At 45.9% G+C, this 19,202-nt stretch overlaps 1 protein-coding gene across 1 annotated transcript in view; it reads left to right on the forward strand.

Moving 5' to 3' along the window:
* MBD6 (methyl-CpG binding domain protein 6) overlaps positions 1 to 19,202 on the forward strand; it is a 124,418-nt gene that overhangs the window by 88,517 nt on the left and 16,699 nt on the right. Inside the window, exons 9-10 of the mRNA XM_082244784.1 lie at positions 3,657 to 3,835; positions 12,094 to 12,834. Coding sequence (XP_082100910.1) covers positions 3,657 to 3,835; positions 12,094 to 12,834 — 920 coding nt within the window. The remainder of the gene's footprint in view (positions 1 to 3,656; positions 3,836 to 12,093; positions 12,835 to 19,202) is intronic.

Here is a 19,202-nt window from a genome sequence, read left to right on the forward strand (position 1 = left end):
GTGCCAGCCAGCCAGCCACCACCACACGGTGCCTGACAGCCAGCCACCCACTACACGGTGCCTGACAGCCAGCCACCCACTACACGGTGCCTGACAGCCAGCCACCCACCACACGGTGCCTGACAGCCAGCCACCCACCACACGGTGCCTGACAGCCAGCCACCCACCACAGGGTGCCTGACAGCCAGCCACCCACCACACGGTGCCTGACAGCCAGCCAGCCACCCACCACAGGGTGCCAGCCACCCACCACAGGGTGCCAGACAGACTGCCACCCACCCACCACAGGGTGCAAGACAGCCAGCCACCCACCACAGGGTGCCAGCAAGGCAGCCATTAAGCATTAAACAAAAATTAACATGATCAGTACCAGATTTGTGCCAAAAATTGTCTTTATTTTTCAAAACTTTAAATGTACAAAATATCGGCCGATACTGATATTTTGTGCCAAAAATATCGGTATCGGTATTGGCCCTGAAAAAAAACATATCGGTCTATCCCTAATATATATCATATATTGTGGACTCTATAACTTTCCTACAGACTAAATAATATACACGGATTTTGTTTATTTCCACCAAAAACATGTAGCAGTATACATTTTGGCCTAAATTTATAAAGAAAGATTATTTGCAACATTTTATAACAGAAATTAAGAAAAACTTCTTTCTATGTTTATTTTGCAAAAAAAAAAAAAAAACTGGTGAATAAATACCACCAAAAGAAAGCTCTAGAAACGTCATATGGGTACAGTGTTGTATGACCCCTCAATGTCACAGCGCCGAAAGCTGACAATTGGTTTGGACAGGAAGGGGGTAAAAGTGTCCAGTATTTTAGTGGTTAAAGAAATGTTTACTGTTGTCACCAGAGCAAAAAATCCTCATTGAAAGATTTAGATTCATCTCCTGTTCTACCTGAATTGGGTACAAAATGTCTGGAGTCCTTGCATATCTATATTCCTTACAAATGTTTTATCTTTCGTCTTACTGTAAAAGACCACTACTAATACTACAGTTGGTTTGTTTCTAATCCTATAGCATTTACGGGTATATAGAATAAATAAATTATACATGCAAAACAGATGGGCATCAACCCATTTGTATACGGTATGTCAGAGCAAGTGTTTAGTGCATAGAAACCACCACTGCCGTCACAGAGGCCCATTGATGGTTTAAATCCCAAGCATCTGCATAAATCTGAATTGTGACCCAATAATTAGAGTTTTGCGCTACTGCTTGAATTTTTTAGCATGCTAAAGCACGGTAGGTGTGAGGAGATGGACTGATTTATTTTTTTTTGATCTGTATATGACAAATGCAGCATAGTCGAAGTAGATATAAACCCTAAATGGATAGCGTTTTGTTTGCTAAAGCCTTGTGTATCTCACACAATTGACATTTGTTTTTACGTAAAACAGTTTTCAATTTATTCTATTTCAGTGCTACTTATCTGTGACTTCTTTTCCGTCCCTTCCTGTCTGCATGCACATGGCCGTTTATCAACTGCACATCATTGCCAGTTTCCTAATGGTGGCAACATTTGACCATATCTAAACAGTGTGTGTAAACACACCCGCTTGTATCATAACCAGGGGTGCATGTGACAGGGTGGCCTAAATTTCTTCATAAATTTAGGCCAATATGTATTCGGCTACATATTTTTGGTAAATAAAATTCTCAATAAGCATTTATTGATTGGTTTGCGCAAAGGTTATAGCGTCTAAAAACTGTGGTATACTGTATATGCAGGAATTTTTATTTATTTATTTTTATTCTAGTAACAGTCGCACACTAACTGACACTTTTGGCACTTTTGACACTTTGTGGGAACCAGTGACACTAAGACCCGGTTCACACTACTCCGACTTGGGACGCAACTTGTGCGACCTCAAGTCGCCCCAAGTCGCTTGTCATTACAAATTCAATGTAAATGAATGAGAGCCGTCTTAATATGCACTACTGAAGTCGCTCCGACTTCAGAAAAGGTTCCTGTACTACTTCAAGGCGACCTGTATCCGACTTGTGCACATAGACTTCAATGGGAGTCACCTCTAAGTCGGATCCTTATCCATTTTCAAGCGATCAAGTGATCAGACTTTCCAGGAAGAAGAAAATGATTACCCAAGCATTCCTCGCAGACAAAGTCGCCTATCATTTAAGTCTCTTCAAAGTCGCGCTAAAAAGTCGCTCCTTCATGGGGCGACTTTCTTGTCGCGGTAGTGTGAACCGGCTCTAATACAGTGATAAAATTATACACGGTCACTGTACTAATTATAACTGTCTGGGAAGGGGTTAAACCTCTAGTGATCAAAGGGTTAACTGTGTGCCTAGCCAGTGTTTTATCATAATATGTGTGCTGCTTTAACTCAGGGAAGTGATGGATTTTATTCCCTGCTTGTGCAGGGACACAAAATCCATCCATTTCCCCTTTGTCAGAACAGAGATCTGCCTTGTTTACATAGGCAGATCTCAGTTATATGTCTCTGCCTGATGATTGGTAGGTGCTGGCAGACATCCAGTGCCCGGCACCCGCATATTGGCTTCTGCTGTGGGTAATGACAGCAGAAACAGGCTGTGGGCGGCAGTGTGCGCATGCCCCTAGATGGAAGTGCAGAATTATTTATATATATATATTGTGAGGGGACTAGCTCGGTGGCGGGCGTGGATGACCCCTTGGGGGGATTTGTTACACAGGGAGATAGCCGAGAAGTGGTTGCAAACAACAGTTTGGTTTATTCATGCAATTTTCTTCACCAGACTGCAAGCGTCAAAAACATCCAAAATAAAATAACACACAAAATAAATCCTTGCCACTGTGGGCGGCTACATTCTCACACACAGGAACCTATCTAAGGAAGTCTGTCCCCAACCTACTGTTGGGCAGACTTGGCTGATCATACAGCAGACTATCAATAGTCCATTTATTATCTCTTCACATAGAGAATGTCCCTTTTCTCTTCACACAGCACATGTTCATTGGACTTTCCTTTCACATAGAAAACATTCATTGGTTTTTCTCTTCACACTCTTCACATAGAAATAGTTCATTTTCTCACCTTGAGAAGTCTTCACACTTTTTACCCTCCTCAGCGCACATCGCTCCAGGAGGTCTTCCCCATGCTCACACAGCTTCAGGGGGCATTCCTTCTCCCATGCTCACACAGCGTCGGGAGGCACACATCTGACTGTCCTCCTCTCCCCAGCTCACACAGCGTCAGGAGGCAGCAATCCATAGACTTCCTCTGGACAAATTATAGAGGCCTTAACTTCCTCATTCTGAACAGCTGAAGGCCTTTCAACTTCCTTAAGCCGTCCTGGCTACCTTTGCAGCCGACACCCTATAGTAATTGGTGAATTGTCTAACCCAAGCAGAAGTGTATCTCCTGTCTGTGACAACATCCACAGATTTACCTGACTTCCTGTCACAATAAATATATATATATATATATATATATATATATATATATATATATATGTATGTATGTGATTCTACACAAGAAGGCCACCCTGTAGCAGTAAATCTGCAACAGGGCGATCCTTAACTGGGTTAAGCACAATCATCATTATTCATCATTGTGCTTATTTTTTCGTGCAATACTGGACCTTGTGGAGAATAAATATTGTTGAATTAAATATTGTATTGCTTTAACTTTACAGGTGATCTGGCAGCACTGAACTCAAATCCTGGTGCCCAGTTGGGAAGTCTTCAGTCACTTTTGGGAGCTCAGGCCCTGCTGCAAAACCAGCAGACATTTTTACCATCTCTCCCCGGAGCTCTGGGAATGCAGCTCTTCCAGGGACAGTCACTTCTACAAGGGCATCGGAGCAATGCTCAGGTAATTTACTACTCTAACTTGCTTGAATGTTAAGCTGCAAAGGGTGAGCCAACACTATATAGAACCCTACGGACTAAGACTGGGATGCCATTAAAGTTCATGTGCGTGTTAAGGCAGGCATACCAATACTTTTGCTAATATAGTGTACACGTTCATACGCACGAAAATTACAGAACTTTATCTTATTTCTGTTTTACAGCTCTGTACTGATCGCTCAATAACCATCTTTACTCAGCTGTATATAACTTAGGGTTTTTTACTCTTGTGTGCAAGAAACCTTATATCCAGTAGATGTAATCAATAAGTCTTTTATTCAAGCCTTTCAAGTTTAGGGGTGATCAAGGCCTTATTGACCAGACCAAATTTAGAATTGACGGTATTCAGTGGTATTTTCCACAATAGTGGGCTGCTGCTTTAATGCAATTGGACACTGGCAAAGCTTTGTTTGCTCATGCCCCTTGGACAAACCCCTGAAACCCTACCCCATGCTGTGAGACCTCATTTTTTTGTTAGTGTCCTTAGCTGATGGACCTTTTCTCCACTATAGAAAAGAGCGGGAGCGGCTGGGTCAGGCTCTAAGTGGCTAGCTAGGAGGCTGAACCAGCTGCAAATCCAGGTATATGGGTGGTTTCCAGCTGTAAAGTTGGGATCTTTACTGACCCTGGTTCGGCTGAGCTGTAGGCTGAAATAAAACAGGATAAACTGCACTCCTGTTACCTACAGGAGAATTATCGCCAAAATCGCTTTGACCATATTTTAAAGACTGTCTTTGCCCTCAAAAGCCCAGCTCTGCAACTGGCAATTGCCGCAATCTTGTTTGTCAAACTGAAGATAATTGTACAGGGAATTAACACTCAACAGGATTGCCTCCTATCCTTTTTTTTCCTGTGTTAATGCCCCAGAACAAGCCATTATACAAATTTCCACAATGACTCCTACTTCTGTCAATATGTATAAAATCTTATGGTTGAAAGGCTGTACAGCTGAAGCTGAAAGTGTAAAAGAAGCCTCACTCGTATGCCATTTAATGGAGGAATATTTGTTTGGTGAGTCACTTGACAGGTTCATAAAGCAGGTCACAGAAGGAAAAGCCCTTCTGCCACAATATTGGATGTAAAGGGGTAGGGGATTGGCGCTGCCCTATGGGGTGGGTGTAGAAAGACGCACTTTAGAGAGGGTCAGTAGCGAAACGAATATATATATATATATATACACACTTTCTAAAAATTAGGCAGTATGTTCCAGTGTTGTATAAATTAAATCTTACTAAATAAATACATAAATAAAGTGCTTCATATGATTAATAATTTGTATTATTATTAATTATATATATATTTTTTAATATATGTTTTAATATATTTATTGAATTTCTTCTCACAAGTCACCCATCACTTATGCCACTTAGTCACTTTAATGGAATAGACCACAGGTGTCAAACACAAGGCCGCAGGCAGAATCCGCACTCTAGGCCATTTCATGTGGCCCTTGCACCTCTCCTGCAGCTGCTGCATCTCCCTCATCTCTGCCCCCACCTTGTCTCAGCAGATGGCAGCAGAGAGAACAGATCTCCTCTGCCAGATCCAGTCCCCCTGTAGCTGCAGAGAGGACCCCCCCCCCTAACTTAGTAGTTGGCAGCAGAGAGGAGGACACAACTCCTCCTACAGATCCTGCACCTCTCTGTGCAGCTGCAGCACCACCTCCTCTCCACCTCCACTGGTCTTAGCATTCAGCAGACTCCAGCAGCTGACTCCAGCCCTCTTCCAGACACTGCAGTTGCTGCTTCCCAGCTCTGCCTCTAGCTTCTTCCCAGCAGCAGCACATGGTAAAGGGGATACACTGTGATGTAAGGGGTGAGAGGGTAGGGGCTCTTGACTTCTGATAGTGCTGGGCTACAGATAGAACTGGCCCTCTGAGGGCGACCATAATGGGGATGCGGCCCGCAATGAAATTGAGTTTGACACCTCTGGAATAGACCGTCATATGAAGCACTTTATTTATGTAGTAAGATTTAATTTATACAACACTGGAACATACTGCCTAATTTTTAGAACGTTTATATATATATATATATATATATATATATATATATATATATATATAAAAACGTTCTAAAAATTAGGCAGTATGTTCCAGTGTTGTATAAATTAAATCTTACTACATAAATATATTTAATGTATATTTGTTTCACTCTTGACCCTCTCTAAAGTGCGTCTTTCTACACCTACCCCATAGGGCAGCGCCAATCCCCTACCCCTTTACATCCAATATCTAGATATAGCTTTTTTGCTATATTTTAGGGAGGCTGCAGCCCCTTCGATCCCCTGTTAATCCATAGCGTGGGACTTACATACACACTTCTGCCACAATAGTAGGCTCCTACCTCTCTACTCCTAAGCGAAGAGTGCCTCCTTCACTGTCCCCAGTGTTTATCTTCAAAGCACAAATTCAGGCCTTTGTGCTTCAAGTCTTGCATCAAAATAAAGTCCACCAAGTTTGCCAGAAAGCTGTCTTCATATTGAAGGGATCCCCTCATTCTTTTGTGTGGAGGGACATCTGTTGCAGTTTGTGTCCCTCTAGGTCACAGATGTCCCAAATTTCAATGGGGGGTTCAATTAATGGTTTCAAAAGGGTACAAAATAAAGCTTCAAACTCTACCCCCATTTTCTTCTCTTAAAGAGGAAGTAAACCCTCCTCGGCAAGTTGTACCTATAGGTAAGCCTATGATAAGGCTTACCTATAGGTACTGTAAATATCTCCTAAACATGTACCGTTTAGGAGATATTTACCTTCGATGCATCCAGTGACGTTACTAGCGCATGCGCTCTGAAGGAACGGCCTCTGGTGCCGTTCCTTCAGAGCCCCGTGCCGTGACCGTCGGCTCCTGCGCGCGTGCGCGGGAGTGACGTCACCGCGGCTCCGGCCAATCAGATGGCCGGATGCCGCGATCCCGGAAGACTGGCGACTGGACATGTCGCCCGTCATACAGGTAAGCGGACGGCACGGCGGGGGCTCGTTCTAAGGTAAGTATTTCATAATGCATCGCATACTAGCTCATTATGTGTTTGTCTTTCAGGGTAAAAAGGAAAAAAAAAAGGGTTTACAACCTCTTTAAACCAGCCAATATCTGCCAAAAGACAGTCAGATTTAGAGACTCCCCTAATCCTTCTCTTGGCCCAGGAAGTGTTTTTTCCATTGCCTCTAGAGGACAGGTTCAAAGAATTGTATTCACAACCTGTTCACGGTACCGAAAATCCAATAAGGTGTACATCCTCTTCAGGACCAAGAATTCCTAAACAAGTACCTTTTTGTGTTCCAAAGTCTTGCATGGAATCGGTAAGGTTAGTAATTGCCTTTCTGAGACAAGTGGAATATCTTGCATCAGTAGACATTGAAGAAATCCACCTGCTCACTACCATTTACCCACATCATCAGCGCTTTCTGCCCTTTGCAGTAGGAGACAAATGCTTTCAATTTATTGCACTGCCATTAAGGCTATGTTCACACCCCCTAGAGTATTCACAAAGGTGCATGCACCTTTACCGGTTGTCATTAAATTTCAGGTCATAGGGTACCTAGATGACCTTCTTCTGCAGGTTTTCCTTCCGACAAATGTTCACGTCTTAAGATGTGAAAGTTTGTCGTTCAAGGCAGTTCCTTATGCTCAGTTCCACCTAAAGCCTCTCTTCACTCAAAACACAATATTTTGGTAATGTGGAACCAACACTCTTCCTTTGCTTGATCTTTCTTTGCTTCTCTCTAGTCAAGCTAGAAACTCCATAACTTGGTGGATTTCCAACATAACCTTGGAAGTTGGAAAGTCATTTCTTCATGTTCCTGAAGGTGATAACAACTGATGCCAGCCTCGCAGCCTGGGGAGGTGTGTTGCAATCTCTCACGATTCCAGGAGCTTGGTACCCAAGAGAAGCAGAGCTCCCTATTAACATCCTGGAGCTCAGTGCAATAAAACATGCTCAGTATCACTGGACCTTCCTTGTTCAGGGACACCCAATCAGGGTGCAGTCAGAAAAACCTACAGCAATGTAAATCATAGGGGGGGGTACCACAGGAATAAGGTAGCCTTGAGAGAAACAAATCTGATTATTTTCTGGGTGGAGAACTACAATCATTTCTACTGATGATGTTCTGGGCGTAGACAGTTGGTAGACACATTTCCCAGCTGCCACTGCCTGGACTAGGAAATGTTCCTTGAATCCTGACATCTTCAACCTCCTATGTCAAAAATGGAGGTTCAAAGAGAGAAAACAGGCGCCTCTGAGTACAGACTGTAACATTTAATGAGCAAGGTACATTTAAAAACTTACATCAAAGTAAGTGAATGTAGGTGAAATAGGTCCTCCGGCATCCATGTTCGGCATGGGGCCACCACTGATGGGCAAAAGTCCTCTGTGTCCTTCCAGTTCCTGTCCCGCAGGAAGTGGGGTGGTGTGTCTGAAGTCAGACTGAGGCTAGGACCACAGGGTGAGATGCAGGGTGAACCGCACTCGCCGTCTATGGATCTTCTGGCGTGATGACGACGCGTTACGGAGCATGCCCACTGTGGTGGAATACCAGCTTGCGCTCCTTTTTCGAGTTAATTTTCAGTACAAAAAGCAGTAACCCCGAGCCACTCTCGGGATTACCCCGCAATGTTACTCACCTTCCCTGCGCTCCCCCGCCGACCTCCCCGCTGTCCTCCCTGGCGTCCTCACAGTCTCTCCCCGCTCTGTGCACGGCCGATTGCCGGCACTTGCCTTCCGGTTCCCTCCCTGCGAGCATTGCGATGCAGGGGGGTGGAACCAGCGGCGAATTCAAAAGTGTAAATACACAAATGTCATGATACAAAGCTGTGATCCTAATGGATTACACTGTATCATGCCATTTCAGCACAGGCTGGCACCTGGATACTTTTTCAGTGCTTTGTGCCTGGAAAATTTTGAACGACCATGACGTCCAAAAAGCGTTTTTTTTTTTTTTTGCGCAAAAGCGCTTTTAGACTAACTGGAAAACAGCGAAACAAAGTTACTTGAAGAACTGAGCGATAGCGATTTGTGGGAAAATTCGTCATCCGGTACAGAAAGTAACAGCGACGATTCTGATGTCTCTTTCTGGCACATAGCTTGTGGAATTCTGGAACTATATGAAATGATTCTTCAGAATTTCCAACGGAGCGATTTTTCCCACGAATCGCTATCGCCCAGTTCTTCAAGTAACTCAGTTTCGCTGTTGCTGTTTTCCAGTTCATCTAAAAGCGCTTTTGTGCAAATAGAACGCTTTTAAGACGCCATGGTCGTTCTCAATTTTCCAGGCACAAAGAACTGGAAAAGCACAGGCAGGGCACTGGAAAAGTCACCAGGTGAAATCCTGTGGTGAAATGGCATGATACAGTGTAATCCGTTAGGATCACCACTTTGTATTAGTGTATTTACATTTTTGAATTTGCCGCGGGTTCCACCCCCCCTGCGTGGCAATGCTTGCAGGGAGGAGAACAGGGAGACAGGTGACTGCATCGGCCGAGCACACAGCAGGAGGACGGTGGGGGATCGCAGGGGAAGGTAAGTTTTAAAATGTAAAACAGATTTCCGTGCAAAACAATGTACCACTTTTAGCACAGAAATCTGGACATAATCGTACCCCAGGGAGATTAACCAGCTCCCACCCGGCAAATAGTAGATTGACAGCCAGGCAGGTGACCCGCGATGCTTCTTGCTTACTAAATACCTTAGACTGTCTACTTTTCAACAAAGGTAAAGAAAAAGGAAGGTTGGGACTTTGAATGAGGCTCATGTGCCTCCATGTCTATTGTAACATGAAAATAACAAAAGTTTGGGACTTTACATAAGGTGTGTGGCCCTATGTGACTAATATAAATATAGACACATCAAAAAATGAACAAGTCAGATCAAGTATAGATCACGTTTTAATAGGCTCATAAAATGATGGTAAGAAAGGTGATAACAATGTACATAGAGAATAAAAATGAAAGGGTATGGATTGTGCATCGATACTGTAGTAAAAACATCAACATTGATAAATGGATAATATCACATGTGCATACATGTTTGATAACAACACAAATATACACAATACATACAGATAGTTGTAACAATGCATGGTAAGTACAACGTCACACTGCTGTTACATCAAGAGAGGGACTGGCAATCGGCTATGCTAGCCGGAAGCGAATGTCCCTATATGAGAACGCCGATGGAAAACACGTTGGGGCGCCGACGCCCATCATGACATCACGCCCCGCACAGAACGTGCGTGACGCCGATGCGCTGTGGCCGCAAACCCCCCCCCCCCCTCTCTTCCACGCCAAAAATGGCGGGGAGGAAGATGGAGGGAGGGGGAAGCGGACGGAGCGCATCGCAGCTCACGGAGTCAGACAAAACCCGGACATGGCCGCAAAACAACATCCTGCCCTCGCTGCCCATAGGACATACTAACTGGGGTATCATTAGTAGTAATGGTAGGACAATGTGTATAAGGCTCAACCAAGATGTGTCAAAATTAGCACATTGAGTCATCTGAAAAGTGGTGACTCTGGACACAAACCTCCATCCCTGGGTCAATTGTAAAGAAAAAGAAGGGTTGGGACTTTGAATGAGGATTTACACCATCCACACATTTATCACATATTCTACTTATGTGTGCAGGCCTTGCTCCCTCAGCTCCCGGGTCAGACGTACCCTCTGATGGCACGCCATTTCACACATCCTGTTACTCTAATTGGAATCCACACTGTGAGTTTTAAAGTTATAAGGGTTGGATTTATAGAGTTTTTTACTAGCCACATATAAGACTATCTCAGGGAGCCATGAGAATGGAGCGTTTGGCTGTGTTTGATTGCTCGGTTCTCAGTCTTAGAGCCGCCAGGGGGCAAATGCAGCGTTGGACCGATACTGCATCTGCCTAGGTAAGTATGATTCTGAAAAAAAAACATACTTCTATTTTAGGAATGTTTGTATGTTAAGGTTTGTGGCCTAGCCATAGTTTATTTCATATTTTTTTCATCAGTCAGAATATGTTCATAATATTTTACCTATGTAAAAATTGTTAAATCCCGAGCATTAGTCGAGTTTGGGGTAAACCCAAAAGAGACTGGGGATCTTGTCAGGATGGTGAGCAAAGGGAAGCCAGTGAATATCCACTTGCCGATCCTCCCACTGTTTGTGAACCTAGAAGTGTTCTGCTTTGAAATCTTCCTGGTTTGAAATAGGGAACGACCGATTATCGGCAAAGCCATATATATCAAGGGCCGATCTGCACTTTCCCTGATATATCGAAGTCGCCCCTGAGGTTTCCGATATTGCCGATATTTCGAGAAAGTGCTGTACGAGAGTGATGCCTGCAGCTAGAGGCATCAACCCAGTACCGGTGTCCACAGCCGACGGTCGGCTGTCTTGTAATGACAACCGATGCGGCTGAGAAGCCACTCGGCTGTCATTACAAGGAGCGGGAGGGGACACCCCCGCCGCCTTCCGCAGCTCGCCCGGGTCTCCACCGGGAGACCTGGGCATCCTACCTGCATGGCCGCCGAAGACGCGGAAGTGATGTCATGACATCACTTCCGGGTACTCGGCGCCAAATTCAAAAAAATGACAGCATTCAAAACAGCCAAACTTGGCGTTATGAATGCTTTTAAGTGCAGATACCGATATGCGATGACCAAAATATCGGTATCGGCAATAAAAAAACGATATCAGTCAATCACTAGTTTGAATCTGCCGAATTCTAGCTGGTGGTGGCCAGGAATGGTTATATAAACAACTGGGCAACACATATCTCAAAATTGTTGTTTACAGTGAAGTGAAGAATAATTCTATCCTCATAATTTTATAGTTGTCTCTAAACGCATGTGCTTCAAAGGTTTATAAAACATAACCTATGGGCAAATTTATTTATCATTATTTTATACCTATAAGGCCTGGTTCACACCTACGCATTTTTTAGTGCATTTTCAGTTTTGCAGACACACACTACAGTCCATTTAACATGGTTTCCTATGAGACATATTCACATCTGTGCATTTTTTGGAAAGGGCCAGGGACTTGTTTTTGGTTCAAAAGACTTTAATGGATCAAAAATGTGTCTTGAAAAAGGAAAAATGCACCTGAAATATGCAAACTGCAACCTGCATAGGTGTGACTCGGCCTTAGGCACAATATAAAGTATGGAAAACTTGACAGGGAATCCACCTTATTGGTGCTTTCCAGACTAAATTCTGAATTCATCACCTATTATAGTTTTTTTTGCAGACTCACTCAACGTCGGAGAAAGAAGTCAACGCTTCATCCCAGCCAGAGTCCTGCATTACACCCACATCTCAACCCCCATCTATCTCTCAACAGCCATCTGACTTCAATTTCCATTCCCAGAGAGCTGATATGACTAACAGGTCTCAGACTTTGTCGCTGCCCTCAATGCGACCTGGTTCCTTTGTCTCCAACACCTCAAGTGCCTTTGAAACTGGACTCATTCCCAAAGGCTCCCCATTTCAGGGACCAGTCCGGACTGACCTTCCTCCAGACACACCTTCTGATCCCCCAAGAACAGATGCATTTTCCCAGTCATTGGATCCTTCCTCCTCTGAGACAGAACCAGAAGCATCTCCACTGAAAAGGTGTAGGATGCTTACTGATGCTGTCATTCCCTCTGAGGTCCCTAATGGAGCTTCCCCAAACCTCCCATGGATAAGTTCTCCTCATCCACCCAATATGTTAAACCTTGCTGAAAGAGAACTCTCCAAGGGTAATGAGCGAGGCTTTAGGTTTAATGGTCGCTCCCGAGGTGAGAGATCTTATGGTCGTCGGCCACGTGGTGATAGGCTCTCCAATTCACGGCACTCATACTGGAGATACAATGGAGAGGAAGCCACACAGAATGATGGAGAAGAAGCAGGTCACAGCCAGGATCCAAACCAGCCTGTCCTGGGAATCTCTCCATTTTCTCACCATTGGCAGGAAGAGGGAGGACAGCCCGGGGAGCAGGAGGTGGATGTATGTATTGTGTGAATGCTTATGTTTAAATTGCAGATGTATATGGTTTGTCTAAACTAGAGCTGAACTATTAATCATTAAAAAATCGCTATTTCGATTCACCCCCCTAATGATCTTAAAACGGCATGTCCTCGAGTCTTACAGAGCTGTTCTCTGCTCACTCAAAGAGCCTCCGGCAAATGTTTATCAAAATTGTAAGGCTATGTTCACATGTGGGCGTAGTGGATCACGGGCAGAATCACCGCGATTCTGCCCGCAATCCGGAATCATTGCCAATCGCGGGACGCCTGTGCGATGCCGTGATTTGCAATGGCACCCCAAACGCTGTGCAATGTTGCCGCGATTTCCGCCTGACGAATCGCGGTAACATCGCACAAACAGAATCGCGGGACACATTACGCCCAAAAAGGTACAGGAGCTTCTTTTGTGCGCCATGCGTCCTGCAATTCTGTTTGCTCGACGTTACCGAGATTCGGCAGGCGGAAATCGCGGTAACATCGCACAGCGTTTGGGGTGCCATTGCAAATCACGGGGCAGCGCACAGGCGTCCCGCGATTTGCAATGATTCCGGATCGCGGGCAGAATCGTAGTGATTCTGCCTTTGATCCGCTACACCCACATGTGAACGTAGCCTTAAGGCTAGATAACTATAAACACAATGCTTTTCAATGTATCATTTCGTTCTTTTAGATCAGATTGGGGAACCTTTTTTCTGCCAAGGGCCATTTGACTATTTATGACTGCATTCAGGGGATGTACAAAATCATCAACTTAAAAATGTGTCTGTTATATTTAGTCAAACGTTTAATTAACCTACCCCTAATGTGATGGTTGGAACTGTGCTTCTCTTTGGTGAGGTGTGAGGATGTTAGCTGGTATTGATGTTGCTACTCGCAACTGGTTTTACAGGTTTGGGTCGGTCAGTATGGAGCGCAGTCGACTCTTTGCCGTGGTAAGTTTTGAAAAGAACTGCTGGGGGGTACTGCTGGTGGTAAATTCTGGCTGGTACTGCTGTGGGTACTACTGGCTCAGGCTGGTACTGTGCTGTGGGTACTGCTGGCTGATACTGTGCTGTGGGTACTGCTGGCTGGTACTGTGCTGTGGGTACTGCCCGCTCAGGCTGGTACTGCTGGCTAGTACTGTGCTGTAGGTACTGCTGGCTGGTATCGCTGGTGGGTACAGCTGGCTGGTATAGCTGGTGGGTACAGCTGGGGGGTATCGCTGGCTGGTACCGCTGGTAGGAACATGCTGGCTGGTACTGCTGTGGTTACTGCTGGCTGCTACTGCGGGCTCAGGCTGGTACTGCTGGCTGGTCCTGGTGTGGGTACTGCTGGCTGGTCCTGGTGTGGGTACTGCTGGCTGGTCCTGGTGTGGGTACTGCTGGCTGGTCCTGGTGTGGGTACTGCTGGCTGGTACTGCTGGCGGGAAATGCTGGCTAGGAGCGGCGTCGCACTGAAGGAAGAGGCAATTCTTCCTTTATTGGTTACAGGCAAAGTGCATGTGATATCACTCCGCCTATGACTCACTCAGACTGTTAGAACGGAGCCGGAATTATACAACAAACATCGGCTCTGTTCTGACAGCTCAGCTGCACGTGGAGCCAGACCAAATGGTTTTTGCGGGCTGCAGGTTCCCCACCCCTGTTTTAGATCAAAGGAATGAGCTTCCAGCTGTAAGTGAAGGGCAGTTTAACCTCTTAAAGACTAAGCCTTTTTCTGACACTTGTTGCGTACAACTTAAAATCAGTATTTCTCTTTCATTCATTGACGGACACAGCTACTCATCTTCTTGATTACATGAGTTATGCTGCCCCCTACAGGAGTAGGACACTAGGCAGGAAAAAACTTGACTAAGGCTATGGGGAAGTCCCAGGGGGTATACTCCCACTCTCTGCTATAAGTATTCAGTTTTTTTTCTGCCTAGTTAGGAGTAAGGTCCTAGTTCCTTGCATGGATCTCTGGTCCTGGCGATTTTTTTTTTTCTTTTTAAATGGAATCTTTTTCCTCTTTTTATTATGTTCCTGTGAGATCTACAATCAAGTGCCAGACTGGGCAACTGACTGCATAATCTAGATCCAGAGGGTCCCCCCAGTCTTGCCAGCGAGCGTGTGCAGACTGCAGCTCAGTGCTAGGTCAGCCGCAACGTAACCCCACTGGACAGGGGCTGGCCTGTGAGTTTTTACGCCTCATGAGGTTGCATATAATCGGGTCTCGGCCGGAGTTGCAGTGTTCCTCCTGGCTGACAACAACCCCCCCCCCCCCCCATTTTCGATGGAGAGGGGTTCTGTCTGAAGCGGTGCCCGCTTGGTTCCTGGTATGGTGAGTAGCTGTCTCCCCTCTTCCCCTGGAGGGTTTTGGGGTGGACGTGGGCCCTCCTTGGGAAGGATGGACCCCCGGGTCTCCCTCCCTACAGCAGGAACCCCCCCCCCTTGCTAAGTCCCTCATCCTGCCCCCTCCATGCTGGGACTCCTTCGAGGCGGTCCCATTAGCTCAATTCCACACGAGGGTTCTTTAGAGGGAAATTCTTCTCAAGTGGGACAAACATCAAAATTGTGTCTGGACCTTCGGATTCGGCTAAGCCACAGGACCAGGGAGTCCCTGGTCTGATGGCTTCGGTCTCTGATGCTTCACTCAGGGGATATCCTTTCTCCCCATATACTGGACAATTGTCACCACGGATGAGAGTCTGTCCGGGTGGGGAGTCCTCAATCAGGATTCAGCTCAGGGAGTCTGATCCCTGGAGGAATCTCGATTGCCGATCAATGTCCTGGAGCTGAGAGCGATCCGGCTTTGCCTGGCGCACTGGACTGAACGTCTGGAGGGTTGTCCAGTGTGCATTCAATCGGACACCAAGAGTGTCCTTGCAGCCCTGGAAGTAGCGGGTATTCTACGTTGGGCAGAGCGCCATGTTCCAGCTCTCTCCGCTGTCCACATTCCGGGAGTGGAAAATTGGCAGGTGGATTATCTGACCCACCAGGCCTTAGATGCAGGGGAGTGGTCCCTGCATCAGGAGGTGTTTCAGCAGTTGTGCCTTTGTTGGGTCACCCCGGAAGTGGATCTGTTGGCGTCCCGCATCAACAGGAAGGTACAGAGGTTTGTGGCCCACTCTCGGGACCCTCTGGCAGACGTGCTGGTGGCCCCCTGGGGCCAGTACCGGCTGATGAATGCCTTTCCTCCTCTGAACTGGATCAACTGCAGGTATAGGATTGTGTATATGGGATTGTATGGTTGGGTTTTCAATACTGTGTTTTTTTTTTTTTTGGTTGAACCAGATAGACTTGTGTCTTTTTTCAACCTGACTAACTATGTAACTATGTAAGTTGCTGCTAAGACTTCTTTGCAGGATAGAGGCAGAAGGGATTCCGGTCCTTCTTGTGGCTCCAGACTGGCCTCGCCGTGCTTGGTACGCCGACCTGGTCAGGCTTGTCGAAGTCGCCCCATGGAGACTTCCTCTCAGGGAGGATCTACTGTCTCAGGGGCCAGTCTTCCATCCTGCTTTACAGTCGCTGGCTTTGATGGCTTGGCTGTTGAAAGCCAGGTGCTGAAGGACAAGGGATTGTCTGCTTCAGTGTGTCCCACTCTGCTAAAAGTAAGAAAGGCGACTTCTAGGAAGATTTATCATTGTACATGGAAGTCGTACATTGCGTGGTGTGAGTCCCTTGGGACCCACCCTCATTCCTATTTGGTGGCTCGGATCTTAGCTTTCCTTCAACGGGGGAGTTGATCAAAATTTGGCCTTGAGTACTATCAAGGGTCAGGTGTCCGCCTTGGCTATTTTCTTCCAGAGGCCATTGGCCACCCATTCCCTGGTGCGTAGCTTCGTCCAGGGGGTGCGACACTTGGTACCTCCGGTGCAACCTCCGCTACCACCATGGGACCTTAATTTGGTGCTGTCAGTTCTCCAGAGGCCTCCCTTTGAGAGTATTTGGGAGATTCCCCTTCTTACCTTGTCTCAGAAGGTAGCCTTCTTGGTGGCTATCACTTCTGCACGCAGGGTGTCGGAACTGGTGGTGCTGTCCTGACATTCTCCCTACCTGGTAGTTCACAAGGATAAGGTGGTACTTTGGCCGGATCCACCCTTCCTGCTGAAAGGGGTTTCCAGTTTTCACTTAAATGAGGATATTGTGTTACCCTCTTTGTGTTCTAAGCCTACACATCCTAAGGAATTTGCTCTGCATACCCTGGATGTTGTTCGGGCGATAACGGTGTATTTGGCGTCTACTGAGTCTTTTCGCAAGTCTGACCGCTCTTTGTGCTCACGGATGGCCCAAAGAAAGGGCTGCCTGCGTCTGCTGCGATTATTTCCAGATGGATCAGACAGACAGTGGTGCAGGCTTATTCCATTAACGGTCAGGTTCCTCCCTGTCAGGCACATTCTATTCGGCCGCTTAGTGCTTCCTGGGCTTTTCGCCATCAGTCACCTGTGCTTCAGGTGTGCAAGGCAGCAACCTGGTCGTCTGTTCACACCTTTACCAAATTGTATAAGGTGGATGTGCTGGCATCTGCGGATGCTTCCTTTGGCTGCAAAGTTTTGCAGGCTGCTGTTTAGAGGGCCCCTTGGCCTTCCTAGAGGGTGTTCCTGTTTGGTTTTTCAGGTGGACCTCATCTTTTTGTTCTAATGAGTCCTGTGTTGCCTGGTTTGCCATGTTGGCCTTGGGGACTGTTTTTTTGTTCTGCTGTTCCCTCCCCTCATTTGGGTACTGCTTTGGAACGCCCATACTGATATGCATCAGAGGACTGCGTCCGTCAATGAATGATAGAGAAAACTGGATTTTTGACTTACCGTAAAATCCTTTTCTCTTAGGTTCATTGACGGACGCAGTGCCCGCCTCCCTCTTCTTCTTTTTTTTTTTTGAGTGGGTTGGTGTGTTTTTCTCTGACACTGTTTTGATACAAAACTGACATCCTATGCAGGAAGAGAGAGGGTATACCCCCCAGGGACTGCCCATAGGCGTAGCCAGAAATTCTTTCTGCCTAGTGTCCTACTCCTGTAGAGGGGCGGTATAACCCTACTGATATGCATCAGAGGACTGCGTCTGTCAATGAACCTAAGAGAAAAGGATTTTACGGTAAGTCAAAAATCCAGTTTTGTCTGTAGTTTAACTTTAACATAGACCTGATTTCAGGTCCGTCTGCATCACCTTCGCCAGTTTCTATTTCAGAATTAAATAGAAACTGTCGCAGGGTCTGCACCTAATTAAGAAAGGATATAAAACTGCAGCAGATTTTCTGCCAGGTGTGATCTGTTGTATGGGTTATTTTTCTACGGTCTATTTTATGCCTCACTAATTAGATATTGTTTGTGTGTGTGTGTGTATATATCTAACCTTTCTTAAAAACTTTCCCTCACACCTCCTCCTACCTATCCTACATAAAAAAAAAAAAAAAAAAAAAAACGTATACAGTACTTACCTATTTTTATTCCAGTGTGGTCTGGTCTTGTGATCCAGCAGTTCTGGCTCTGACTTTGTGAGTGAGCGGGTGCTGCAGTGGTAAGGAGGAAGCGCCGACAACGGATGGGTCATGGAAGCCTATGGGTCACATAACAGCTCCAAGAATTCACAGCCGTTGTCGAGTGCTCCCTTACATGGCGGAGATGGAGCTACTGAAGCATATGACAGCTCTTTTTTTACACAGGGTATTCTGGATAGACAGGAGGATGGGGGAGGGAATGTTTTTAAGAATAGTTTGAGTTCGCCTATCCTGAGGCCCCTTTCACACATGCGGACCGTTCAGATCCGTCTGTCAGTTTTTCAGGCGGATCTGATCAGATGCCCCATGCATCTCTATGGGGCAGTGGATGTCAGCGGAGACATGTCCGCTGACATCCGATCCGATCCTGTCCGCCAAATCTGGACGGATGGAAACTCTATTTTCTATCCGTCTGGCAGATCAGATCAGATGAGAACGGACAGGCGGTCTGTTCTCATCCGATTCCCCCATAGGGGACAGCGGGGACCTGACACCTCTGTCTCCGCACACAGAGCAGAGACGGAGCTGTCATACGTCTGCTCAGCGGGGATCGGTGGATCGATCCCCTGCTGAGCAGAATGGCTCAGTCGACGGAACAGAGCCATGTGAAAGGGGCCTAACACTTTTTAAATATATAAAAAAACTCATTTTTTTTTTTCTTTTTGGTAATCTTAAAGAGTAGAGAATGCGTAAAATTTTTAGGTTTTTTTTTTCTCTGCCAGTTAAACCCTATTGGGCAATCCAAAAAGAAGTTAGAATAAGTCTCTAAAAGTGTTGGCTATATATACACGTTTTAATGTTCTAAGTCAATGTTAAGGGTCTTTAAACACACAGGGACAGAGTTTTCAAACTGCTCAGTCCGTGGGAAGTTTAGCTTTTTCACCAGTAATTAAAGTA

Source organism: Pelophylax lessonae (genome assembly GCF_965119305.1).
Source record: "Pelophylax lessonae genome assembly, chromosome: 2".
Taxonomy (NCBI): domain Eukaryota; kingdom Metazoa; phylum Chordata; class Amphibia; order Anura; family Ranidae; genus Pelophylax; species Pelophylax lessonae.